This window comes from Psammomys obesus, unplaced genomic scaffold (genome assembly GCF_907164565.1).
Source record: "Psammomys obesus unplaced genomic scaffold, mPsaObe1.curated_primary_1811, whole genome shotgun sequence".
Classification (NCBI taxonomy): Eukaryota; Metazoa; Chordata; class Mammalia; order Rodentia; family Muridae; genus Psammomys; species Psammomys obesus.
The window spans coordinates 885,526-898,319 of record NW_026596091.1 but is presented as its reverse complement, the minus strand read 5'-3'; the positions used below and the strand labels follow the sequence as shown (position 1 = coordinate 898,319).

Sequence of the window (12,794 nt, the reverse complement as noted above, 5' to 3'; positions counted from 1 at the left end):
GTGTGTGGGGTGTTGACTGACATGTAGTCTTGGAGTAAAAATGCCATTTCTGGATTTTCTGTATGTAAAGCATATGGCATACACTCCAGGCATCATTAATATTCCCTTTTCACAGATAACAAAAACTGGGTGTGAGGAAGGATGTACATCCAGAAAGTAGAAAAGTCTTAGTTCAAACAGCTTTTTTTGTCCTCTGCTGTGTCTGAATAAGCTTTGTATTCTGAGCATTTCATATACCACCCACAGCTCAGCAAATGTCCCTGGAATGAGAAATTAATAGCCTGAAGTGAACTCCTCTATGACACAAAAGACTGAAGAAAATGCTGTACATTGGGGGCTCAAATTAAGATCCAGACTTAATATCAAGTTTTCTATTGAGCTTTAGAACTTGGGGACCCTGAGTTGAACGTAACATGTTCTCAAATACATAACAGGGAGGTGATATCAATCTAAGAGAGCATGTGATCCCCACATTGGCTTGGAGTCTGTGGGCCTGAGTGTGGTCCTCTCCTTCCCTCCCTTCCTCTCTTCTCTGTCTCTCACACCCTCCCCTCTCCTTTTCTCTCTTCTTTCCCTTCTTTCTTTTCAAAAGGGCTATCTAAGCATTGATTTGGGTAGAAGCAGCCTGTGTTGCAATGTGTGGAATGTGTGATCATTTCCAGGGAAGTCACCTATGGCTCACAGCAGGCTTGGTTTCTAGGGGCTTGTACATAAAACTTGGAACTGGGCAGGGTTAAGAAGCATCCCCCTGGGCTGCCATGGAAGATGATGTAGGTGATGCACAGAACCTTTTTAATTTTAATTGCTATGTATATTTTATGAGCATGAGGAAATATTGGTTTTCCATTTATGGCTCTGATATGAAGTTTCCTTTTTAAATAAATTTATTTGTATGAACAAGTGAGGCAATTTAAAGAGAAAATATTAAGTAAATAAATTGTACAAGCTGTGCACAAATATGAGAGACATCATGATGGTGATTCCCAGGTGGCTGATATTTGAGAAACACAATTACCAGTGGATGGATTCTCAGAAAGTTTCTTTGAACTGAGCTCCAAATGCCCAAGCTTAGAGCAGCTAGTCAAAAAATGAATCTTTGTTGATGGCTCATGTCACAGACAGGGGAGACAGCAGGGGCTCATGATAGGGGAGACAGTAGGTGGTAGGTATAGAGTGAAGAGGTTTAGACAGAGGTAGTGATGGTCTCTTATGGGCAGTACGAGATCTGTTGAGAGCCTCTAGTCCAGAGACGAAGATGACAATGATGATGGAAATCATATGATGACTAAAATGATGTAATAATGTTGGTGATGATGGAGATAATCATGATGATGGTGAACATGGTAATGATTGAAATGATCCAATAGTGTTAGAGATGATGGAGATGATGATTACCATAGTGGTAACAAAAATTATGATATTGGTGATGGTAAGAGATGATGGTTGTGATGATGATGGTAATGATTATGACAATGATAGCAACAATACAAAAAAAGGAATAGTGCTAAATACTAATAAAGCACAAACAAGGTACCAGACCCTTTTTGAGAACTGTAAGTATATATATGCATTTCCTCATTTAATTCTATGAGATAAATAATGCCAAGGTTAGATATTTTATATGTGTTTTTTCCTCAATGTACAAGACAAATCCATTCTGCCATTATTTTCCCTTCTCACAGATAAGTAAATTAGTGTGTACAGAGTCAGCACTAGATAATGGCAGGTTGGGTGCCAAGATGCATGCAAAGAGCATGCTATACTGCTTCCCAGAAGAGAGCAAGAAATGGGGTGTGGGCTCTGTGCCTGAAGCTCCATGGAGGAAGTATAAGTGTGGGTAGTTAATAAAGCACTGCAACATTAAGCAGACACATCTTTATTAGGGTGTGTTGCCAGTATGCAAAGGAATGGGACTCTGACCCGAGCATTGTAGAGGGCCCCCTGGAAGATGTGCCATTTGATCAATCAGAAGTTGTAAGGAGATGTGGGGGGTAACCACCCAAGTTAAGAAATCAATAAAGCAGGGACCTGAAAATGCCAGGTGAGTCAAATGGTCCCCAAGAATATGGGGAAATAATGAGACAAGACAAACCTTCCCAGTGCTCCCAGGACGTGATAAGATGGTGGCAGCTAGAAACCACTGCCAGTGTCTTTCTGTTTCTGCCATAACTATCGCCATTCCCATTTTCCACTCACTCTTGGTTTATCTCATTTTGAAATATTTTATGGGAATATTTTGTTTCATTTTATTAATATATATTAGTCATACATAAGAGGTTTATTATGACATTTTCATATACATAAATAGTATTTGTCCCCTCATGATTAGTATTAAATATGAATAGTATTACCCTCTCATGTTCCCCTTTCATGATTCTTGTTTTAGTTTCTTTTCTGCTATGATTAAAAACCTATAAAAGCAATGTAAAAGATAAATTGTTTAGTTGTTTCTCAATTCCAGGTTACAGTTCCTCTCTGTGAAGAAATCAAGGTGGCAGGAATTTTAAGCAGCTAGCCACACTACATTCCAGTCAAGAGCAATGAGTTAATGCATTGTGCCAGCTCTGCTCATGATTTTCCCTCTTACACTGTCCAGGACCCTCTGCCTAGAGTCTGATGCCACCTGCAGTGGGCAAGTCTTCCCTTCAACTAATATAACCAAAATAATCCTGGAAAACATCCCAGACATCCTTCTCCCAGTTGACTCTGGGTTTTGTCAAATTGGCAGTTATCACTAACAATCTCTCTTTGCTCCCCTAGCAGCCACCAACTGCGCAAATCTTTAGGGCCTTGTGAGCACCTCCCTCATGACAGTATTAGAGAGAAAAAATATTCTAGTCTGAACCTTGGCAAAAGTGCAGGGAAGGAAATACCTACCCCTAGGTTACCAGAAGTCAAAGTTAAGAAACTGCAGAAAAGTTGGATATCACCCATAATCCGTCTGGGCAGAAAAATCCTTGGTCAACATTAACTTTCTCCTTTTCTCAATATTTACTTTGTGCATACTTTTTAATAACATAATCCTGATCACAGTGTAATTTTTAAGTTCACACTTTCCCTACTTGCCATTTTAATGAAGATTCCTCCTCATGATATTGCAGTTTTGTGCAAATAGTTTTGATGTCTGCCTAAGTTTATTATTTGAGCTTGTGGGTGTACTAGAGTTCCTTTCTTATTATTTTTGGACATTTGTTTGTCAGATTTGGGAGCCTGTAAATAAGGTTTGGGTGCCAATCCTCATGGATGAAGATTCTGCTGCATTTTGAATTCTAACATTGGGACACAATCCCAGAAATGGATTATTGACTCCAGGAACTGGAGCGCTTGATAATACATTTGCTTCATAAAGCTAAATTGCTCCAAGATGGACTGAGGGCTGACGAGCTAAAGTAGGTTGCCTTTGAAGAAGGAAATTAGACAACTGTGGAGAAAAAGACACAGGTACTAGCAATAGACAGAGCCTTGCCTGACCTCGCTTCCACCTCCTTGTCCTGAAACCTGTTTCCGTTTCTGCAGTATGGGCCTCTGGAACTAGATTCTTTGTTGTAGCAGCTGACCTGTGCACAGGATGCTCACCAGGGTCCCTAGATATTAGCAGCTCCATAAGTGTAAAGAGCAAATATGTCCTCAGATTTTGCCAGAAGTCTCCTGGAATTGAAAGCCAACCCAGCTGAGAACCACAGCTGCAACACTGAACCACATCAATGTACACTGCAGACACTTTGGGGGCAAAGGTATGCGGGTATTGTGTTCACGGTGCTCAGTAACCAGAAGATGTTTGTACTGTTCCTAAAAACAAAAACAAACAAACAAAAACAAAAAACAGTGGGGCAACACTTTATCTGGAACTGGGAGGACTGAGAGAGGAAACCTGGAGCCATTCCCAGCTCTACGTGTCTTGGTTGTTTGGATGGATGGATGAATGGATGGATGGATGGATGGATGGATGGGATGGATGGATGGACGGTTGGCTGGATGGTTAGCTGGCTGGCTGCCTAGCTGGCTGGCTGGCTGGCTGGCTGGTTGGTTGGTTGGTTGGTTGGTTGGCTGGTTGGTTGGTTAGCTGGTTGGCTGGCTGGCTGGCTGGCTGGCTAGCTAATTGGTTGGTTGGCTGGCTGGCTTGTTGGATGAGGATCTGGATGTCTCTGTCTTTCTCCAGATATTTAGAAAGAAAAACAACCAAAATCTAGGCAACATGGGCCAGTAGGTAGCTCAGTTGGTAAAGTGCTTGCCACATACACATGAAGACTTGGGTTTGATCTCCCAAAACCCACAATTAGAAAAAAGAAAGAGAAGGGAAAATGCTCAGGGGCAGCACCTGCAAGCACATCTCTAGGACTCACTGGCAAGCCAGTGCACTCCAGCCGCTGGGCTCCAGGTTCAGCGAGACACTCTGCCTCAAAAAAGAAGGTGATAAGGTGGAGTGACTGAAGAAGACATCCAATGTGGACTACCTCTGTGCCCATATATATACATATATATACATACACACACATGTTAGTCACTGGGGAACCCACTGCTCTTGTCAAGCCGCCCCCCTCAAACCTGCCAGCTTCAAGTTCCTGGACTTGATTCACTGATTCACTGGACACTCATCTCTACAGGACTCATCCAGCTATTTTTGAGAGTCCACCTGGGGACATCTCCCATGGAGCCACTGCTGCTTCTTGCCTTGCCGTGACTCAGTGTGAAGCTGCCCACAGTCAGGAACCTTGCTGCTCCATGGACCTGCAAAAAATCCAGACCTTGTTCCTACCTGCAGTCAAGGTCACATGAGGATGATCAGAGCTTTACCCCAAAGCTACAACTGCAGTAAGCCCCACTGTGCAACACACTGAAGGCTGTAATCAATTGATGCCTGTGAGAATTTGAACTCCTGGTGATCTCTGGAGGCCACCTCTGAGTGGTAGTAATCTGTGTGGTGGAGTGTTCACGCTCACATCTTCACAACTCACGCTCAGTTGTGTGACTGCATGATTCGGGTTAGATGGATTTATAAGATGGTTATTCTGTGAGGACCCATTACTTCAGTATTACATATGCAAGGTTCTCAGCACACAGGAAGTCCTTAGATAGGTGTTTGGTTTGCTTGTTTATTTGTTTGTTTGTTTGTTTTTATTTCTATGATGGTCCAAATCTGAGCTCAAGCCCTGGTGATTCCAGAGACCCAGCATTCCCCCTTTTCTGGGTGCTTTTCAGTGCAGTGGACTACCTTTTCTGTTCCTCACAATCGCCTGAAGACTTCCTGCCCATATGACTTTCAGAGAGAACTTCCATCCTGGCTGCCTCTTTTTCTTTCTTTTGTTTCTCCCAGCTTTCTCCCAGGGAAGGGAGAAAGGATATACCTGCTCTGGGCAAGGCACTTAGTCAACAACAGTTTTGTTTCATCACAGATGTAGTCACTGAGGTTTCCAAGATCAAAGTGCAGCCTTGGGGGCTGCTTTCAGCCACTGACATGATGCCCTGTTGTTTTCTTAACATGGCAATAAGCAGAAAGGCAAAAGAATGGGTATTCTGAATCCAAACCCAGAGAGGATTTCTCTTTCTTGTTGTTCAGTTTTATCAGGGACCTCAGTTGACTGGGTGCCCTCACTAGGAAGATCTTCCTTACTTAGTCCACTGATTTAAATGCCAATCCTGCCAGGAAATGTCCACACAGACACACTCAAATATACTTTGCCAGCTATCGCGGCCCCTAATCCAGTCAAGCTGACATCTAAATTAGCCACTGCCCCTGCTGCTCAGCCCCTTGCACCCGCTGACCAGGTAGGTAGTAAGCCTGAGGACTGTCCTCCACTGCCTCCCATCAGAAGTGACAGAGCTCCAACTCTTATATTGAGAAGGATGGTGGAGCTGCATCTCCCCTGAGTGGGAGGGATTTGAGGACCTTATGCCCTTCTAATGGAGTGGACTATATTTTGTCCATCACCGTTTATGGTGGTGACTCCTCTTCTAGGTAAATCAGGAACCTAAGGTAGAGCTTTAAATCCTTGGAGGAACAAGTCCTGCTCCTCACTTGGTTCATGTTCTTGGGTTTTGAGCTCAAGGAAAGTGTAACATTGAGAGGTTAAGCAGGATAATAGAAACAAGCAAGCTCTGAGACCTGGGTTCAGCCAACAATTCAGTAGGGGATGGAAGAGGCTAGCATATTGTATTGGTATCTGGGAGGGTAGTAGGGCTGGGGGCAGGCTTGCTGGCTCACATATGTAATCTCAGCACTTGGGAGGGACAGAGGGAGGGAAAAGGAGAGAGAGGGAAGGAGGAAAAGAAGGAAGAAGAAAGGAGGGAAGGAAGGAACGAAGGAAGGAATGAAGGAAGGGAAAAAAGGAGGAAGGAAAGGAGCTAGAAAGCTAGGAATCCAGGCACAGTGGCTCACATCTGAGCATCTAATCTTAGCACTAAAGAGGGAAGGTTGAAAGGAGGGAGGAAAGGAGAGAAGGGGAGAGAGAGAGAAGGAGCCAGGGATCCAAGCATGGTAGCTCATGTTGGCACTTTGGAGGGAGGCTGAGGCAGGAGGATCCCCACAAGTCCTATCAAGCCTGGGCTACATAGTGAGCTCAGGGTTAGCCTAAGCTGCAAAGTAAGACTGTATGTCAAAAGACGAAGGAAGGATGGGAGGAAAAAGTGATTAAAAATAAAACATTTGGCTAATATGAGTGTAGTCTGCAGGCACAGCACTTGCTAGGCAGGCCAACAGACGGATTCTAATAAAAGGTGTGCATAAATGCATGTGTGAGTGCGTGCATGCGTGTGTGTGTACATGTGTGTGTGTGTGTATGTGTGTGTACACGCATGTGTGCGTGCACGCACATGCCGTGCCTCATGTGTTGGTTACTGACAGAGACCAGAAGAGGGCATCAGATATTCTTGAGCTGTCCCGTCCTCCTCTCCAGGTCTTACTAACTCCCCCTTCTTTCATAAGATTCCCTGCACTCTGCCCAAAGTTTGGTTATGAGTCTCAGCATCAGCTTTGATACACTGCTGGGTAGAGTCTTTCAGGGGCCCTCTATGGTAGGCTCCTGTCCTGTTTCTTGTTTTCTCCTACTTCCAGTCTCCATCAATGTCCATCCCATTTGTCTTTCTAAGTGAGGACTGATCATCACAAACCTCTCCTTGATACTTGTTATTCATTTAAGAATAAAGCAGAACCAGAATTGAGCTGTCTTCATCAGATTTATTTTCTATTTGTGGCAAATGATGCTCATAGGCTATTTATGAAAGTGACATAATTTTCCTCAGTACATGTATGTATTTAAATAAAACAAAATGAGTGCATTTAAATTAAGCAAATAGCAGCAAAGACTGTGCTCACTTGGGCATGGCAACATTAGTGAAGGATGGAACTGTGGTCTTGGCCAGGAAAAAAGATGGCTTCTGAGCTCAGTGGCTTGAGAAAGAAGTCTGATTTGAGGGTAGAGAGATGGCTTACCAGGAAAGAGTTCATACTGCTCTTGCAGAGGACTGGAGTTCAGCTCCCAGCACCCACATCAGATAGTTCACAACCACCTGGAACTTCAGTCCCAGGGGATCTGATGGCCTTTTCTGCCCTGGTGGATACCACCTTCATACAGATACATACTCAAACACACATATATACCCATAATTAAAAGTAAAAATTAATTTTTATTTCCCTCTGAGACAGGAGGGAAAAAAACCAGCATGCTTCTCAGGTTTGCTAGTGCTGAGAAGGGTGAAAGAGACCCCTGGGCTCAAGGAATGGGTGGCTAAGTGCATGGATTCTGGAGTCAGAGTCCCAGGTTCAAATCCCAGCTCTCCTCCTCTTACATGTTTAGAGCTATGTAACTTTGAGAAAGAGTGGAACCTCTTTGGGTTTCCATGTCTTCATCTGTAAACAGACTTATAAAAGTACTGTATGAAGCCAGGCACAGTGGCTCATGCCTGTAATCCCAGCACTCGGGGAGGCAGAGGCAGGTAGATCTGAGTTTGAGGCTAGCCTGATTTATAAAGCAAGTCCTGGACAGCTAAGGCTACACAAAGAAACCCTGTCTCGAAAAAGCAAAAGAAAAAAAAAGTATGAGGTACTGGAGAGATGCCTCAGAGGACCTGGGTTCAGTTCCGAGGACCAATGTCAGGGGATTCCCAACCACCTGTAATTCCAGCTCCAGGGTATCCAGCACTCTCTGCCTCTGTGGGTACCTGTATAAATGTAGTGCACATGAATTTATGTATGCACATGGACCATGGTGACAAAATGCACAAAAATAAACTTAAAGGACCCTTAGCTCAGTTTCTGAACTGTCAATCTGTGGTCACTTGGCTCCATTTTTGTTTGGACCTTTGGTGAGGCAGAGCATACTGGCAGGGAGTGTGTAAGAGAGTAAAATGACTCCACTCAAAGACTGGCACAAAAATAGACCTCTCAAAGGTATATACCCAATAACTAACTTCCTCCCACTAGAGCCCATCCGATGTTTCCACACCACCTCCCAACAGCCCACAAGCCATGAACCCATCAATAGATTAACCTCTCAAGCTCTAAGCACTCCCAAAGGTCCTGCTGTGAAAACTGTGAAGGGCCAGGCCTTCAACACATAGCCTCTGGGATACACATTAAATCTAAGCTACTTTCTAAATATGGATGAAAGCATTCAAACTGTTGCTGACACCCAGAAACACCACGTAAGAGTGAGCTATTGTTGGAGGAGAGGCTAGCAATGAAATATGGAGTTCTAAGCTCACCCCTGTGAGATACACTAGGAAAGGTCAGAGTGCTAATTAAGATGGGCAGGATGACACTAGCATGGCTTTCTAGAGGAGTTGGCATCAGCCATACAGTGGAGACGGTAGGGGACTCTATGAGTCAAAGAGGCAGTTAACAGGAACAGAGTCCAAAGGACTTCCTGTGTCTTCTTAGAAACTGGCTCTCTAGGGATGAGGATGGAATGATGGAATGCCTAACATGTGCATAGAAGCCTGGGCTTCATCCTCAACACCACATAGTCAGTGTGTGATAACTCATACCTACCCAGCCCTCAGGAGGGCTGGAGGCCAGATCAGAAGTTCAAGTTATCCTCAGCTACATAGTAACTTTGAAGCTATCCTGTGCTATACAACAGGGGAGGGGAAGCAATTGGAGTTCAAGAAAAGCAGGACCCTGGGTGATTCTTTGCTATCTATGCTTCACATGCCCAATGAATGTTTTTCTTCTCTGCTTGATGTGGGACTGTTTCAGTGGCTGAGGAAACCAGGGTCCAGAGTTTCTGCAAAGATCTTCAGGTTGGGTTCTGTATATGGAGGTTCTGAAATCTTGCTTCTGTCCACAGGTGACCTGGTGTCCCGGGCGATGCACCATCTACAGCCCCTCAATGCCAAACACCACGGCAATGGCACACCCCTGCACCACAAGCAGGCAGCGCTCTACTGGGAGCCAGAGGCCCTCTATACTCTCTGCTATTTCATGCACTGCCCGCAAATGGAATGGGAGAATCCCAACGTGGAACCCTCCAAGGTCAGCCTTCAGGTGGAAAGGTATGTCTTGCCTGGATTCCGAGGCTCTCAGAACAGCTTGTGGCTCACCATAGTCTTGTAATGGACTGGCATTGCCCTGTGAGATGAGGAGAGATGGGGTGGGAAGGAGGGAAGGAGAGAGAATTGCTGTCTCTACCCCATAGCACAATGGAGGGGAACCTCATTCCCTGCGGAGACATCTTAAAGCCTGGTGAGATTCTGGAAATACCTTTATATGTGGCTAGTCCTATACAGGATAAAACTGGCCTGGGTCATAGGAGTGTACCTGCATATCTCCAAGGAGCAGGAACCTCTGGAGTGCAGTCTGGCTTGTGAAGATAGTTTGGGGATGCCACATCCCTGGATGTCTCTATATTTCTTTCTTCATGGCTACCTTGGAGCCCTGGGTGGGCTAGAGCAGCTGCCTAACCGGAAGAAGGTCTCAGGTGGAATGGACACTAGGTTGTCCTGGGATAAGGCACTTAGCTGTCCCTGTGGCTCAGAATCCTTGTGGGAAGAGAAGAATGGGAAGGGTGCTGAGCTATGCTCCTCCATCCCTGCTTGCCTCAGCCTCCCTTCTACACACCAGAGAGCTGAATTACACGTCCCAGGATTCCTCAAATCTTTAAATCACAGGATCTTCTAGGGGAATCTCACCTCAGAGTTCTGGGATTAGAAACAGCTTTCAGAACAGGCTACCTAGAAGTGTCCCTTCCCTTACTTCCTCTCATGTGTCTTTTCTCCAGGCAAATGAATCAGGCCTTACCCTGACACAGGCCTTCCTTGGTTTAAGTACATTGGAAATTACCCCCATTCCTACAGAGAAGCACCTAGGAGAACAGGCACTGAGTTATATACTGCCTGGGCTCAAACTCAGGCACTTCTGACTAAAAACCGAGTCCTTGGGGAAATGCCTTCACATCCTTGCCTTGGTTTCTTCATCTACAGAATGCGATATAAAAAGTAAATTCTTCACAGTGCTATTGGAAACTTAAGTGATTTGAACAGTGCCTAGCACACCCAAGTATCCAATTAATGCTCCCTTTTACTACTGTCTATTACTGTTATAGTTTATCACTCACAGATAGCTGAATGACTCTGTTGTTACCATAATAGCTTGTGCCTCGATGGGCTCCCTTAAGACCCACCGACTTCTCAGCTTTCTGTTAAAACAAGTTAGTATCAGTATCCAGTCATCTGAAGCTAATTGATCAGGAGTCACCTAGGCCAGATCACTTTCCAGACCAGATCAGTGGACACCCTAAGCCAAATTTCCATATGCAGACATGTTCCACTGAACTGAAATGGCCATGGTCCCTGAACAAAATCTAACCTCAGCCAGACACACCAGTACCTTGGTTTCTTTGACTATAAGTCCTCAGAGTTGAGGGAATAGGGGCCATTGGCTGCAGCCTAAGAGGTGAAAGGGTTTTCAGAGCCCAACAGTAATGAGATTCCTTGACTTACCTCCCTTATGTCACTGTTCATGGCTGCCTCTCTATAGATGATGCTTCTACACGCTTGGCCAAACATCGCCTCCTCTGAGTCAGAATCTTCTATTACCACCCTGCTTCCCCTTCACGTTCCCATTGTCTAGTCTCACTCTCTCAAGTGAGTTCTTCTTGTGACCCCTTGTTCTTTCCTGCCTAGCATGTTAACTAACCTGTGATTCCACACATATTCCTATTCTTGTGCAATGCCTGTGAGCTTCATGAAAGTGGACTAAACACGTATTTGGCCCATGATGCCACAGCCATTGCCAGGATCGTACTAGGTGCACAGTGAGAAGCCAACAGGCACTGAGAAAGTGAAGGCATGGAATGATCCAATCCCAGCTGTCTATAGAACATGCCCCTCAGGAACACTGACATCATCATAGACCTGAAGTCATCATAACCCCAAATCTGCTGCTCTTCCTGTCTCCTTAGTCTCTGATAAAGGCACTAAAACTGGCTTTAGAAAACTAAGATTCTGGTACCTGCTTTTGGATCCAACTGGCCAGCATGTTGCATTGTGACTTTTCCTAGAGAGATGAACAAACATCTATTCACACATGATACATAGGGCACCAAACAATAGACCAAGAAATGATTCCTCAGGAATCTAGCTTAATGTAACAGTGAGTTTAGTCACACACACTATATCTCTATCTCTATATCTAGATATTTGGGGAGGGGTGTAGCCTTATGGTCTCTCCTCTAAACAACCCTGTTAACTACCTATAGATCCCGGGGAGAAACAAGACCTTGTGAGCCCTTCCTACACTCATGTTAGGAAGTTAATGGGCCCAATCTTCTTCAGGTCTCCCTAGGGTTATCATAGATACTAATGGCTTAATTGAGCAATGGCCATGTTACACCATAAGATGCGATCAATAGCACATATCTTATCAGCATGTGTGACATCTCATCTCTCTGTTCCCTTCTCCCTGCTGCTGTGGCCCCTTTCTCTCTCACGCTGATTATTGAAGCTGGTTTCTCAATGGCCTGCATGCAAATGAGGTTTAATATCCTCTGGCCATTCCCATCCTCCTCACAGTTATCATATCTAAACTTCAAAGACCTAACTTGCATCCTGTTGCATGACCCTGGCATTACAATTGTGTGGTTCCTAGATCCACTGTGTTTATCAACAGCGATTTTCCCTTCTTGAGTCTATTTCTGGATTCAGAGAGCGGTTGGAGCAGTTGGAAGTCTAAAAACACCCACTAAGGGATCCAGAACATACTTGAAAGAGATATGAGATACATGCCATGGATTTCCTCAAAGCCGTTTATCTCAGTCTTTCCATTCCTCCTTGGTTGGCTTTTCAAAAACTGAAGCAGATGTTAACATTTTTTTTTAAATCCTGATTGCTTTTGTCTTCTGGTAATCTCACGCTTGGGGAATCAGGTGGAAGCTAGATAGGCATCCCAGCCTGGGATTGTTTTTGCACAGTTCTGAGAACATGAACAAATGATTTCACTTCTTTGAATCTCCTTTTGTCATCTGTAACATGAGAAAGGATACTGCTTATGAAACATGTACAAGCAGTGAGTTATATACGAGAGCTGCGACACCGAGGGCAATCCTGCCATAAGGGGAATACCCTTCACCACTACTGCTACCAAAAAGAAAGCTGCTATCATACATCTTTTCCTTTTTTTCCTCTAAAATGTTCTTCTCATCCTCATGGAAGCTTCTTTCTATAAGAATAGCCCTCTTCTTGTCCTTTAACACTTTTGAGTTTAGCATTTGAAACCATCATGCAGGGAATTCAGGAGAGAGAAATTCTCAGAATCTTCTCAGTCAGCTTTATACCAACACCTCCAAAAAGAACTTGGGAGA

At 44.4% G+C, this 12,794-nt stretch overlaps 1 protein-coding gene across 2 annotated transcripts in view; it reads left to right on the top strand.

The window, feature by feature from the left end:
• Positions 1-12,794, top strand: part of Abtb3 (ankyrin repeat and BTB domain containing 3) — a 270,263-nt gene that overhangs the window by 168,517 nt on the left and 88,952 nt on the right. For both annotated transcript variants that reach the window (XM_055627845.1, XM_055627844.1), the window contains exon 3: positions 9,285-9,489. In XM_055627845.1, coding sequence (XP_055483820.1) covers positions 9,285-9,489 — 205 coding nt within the window. The remainder of the gene's footprint in view (positions 1-9,284; positions 9,490-12,794) is intronic.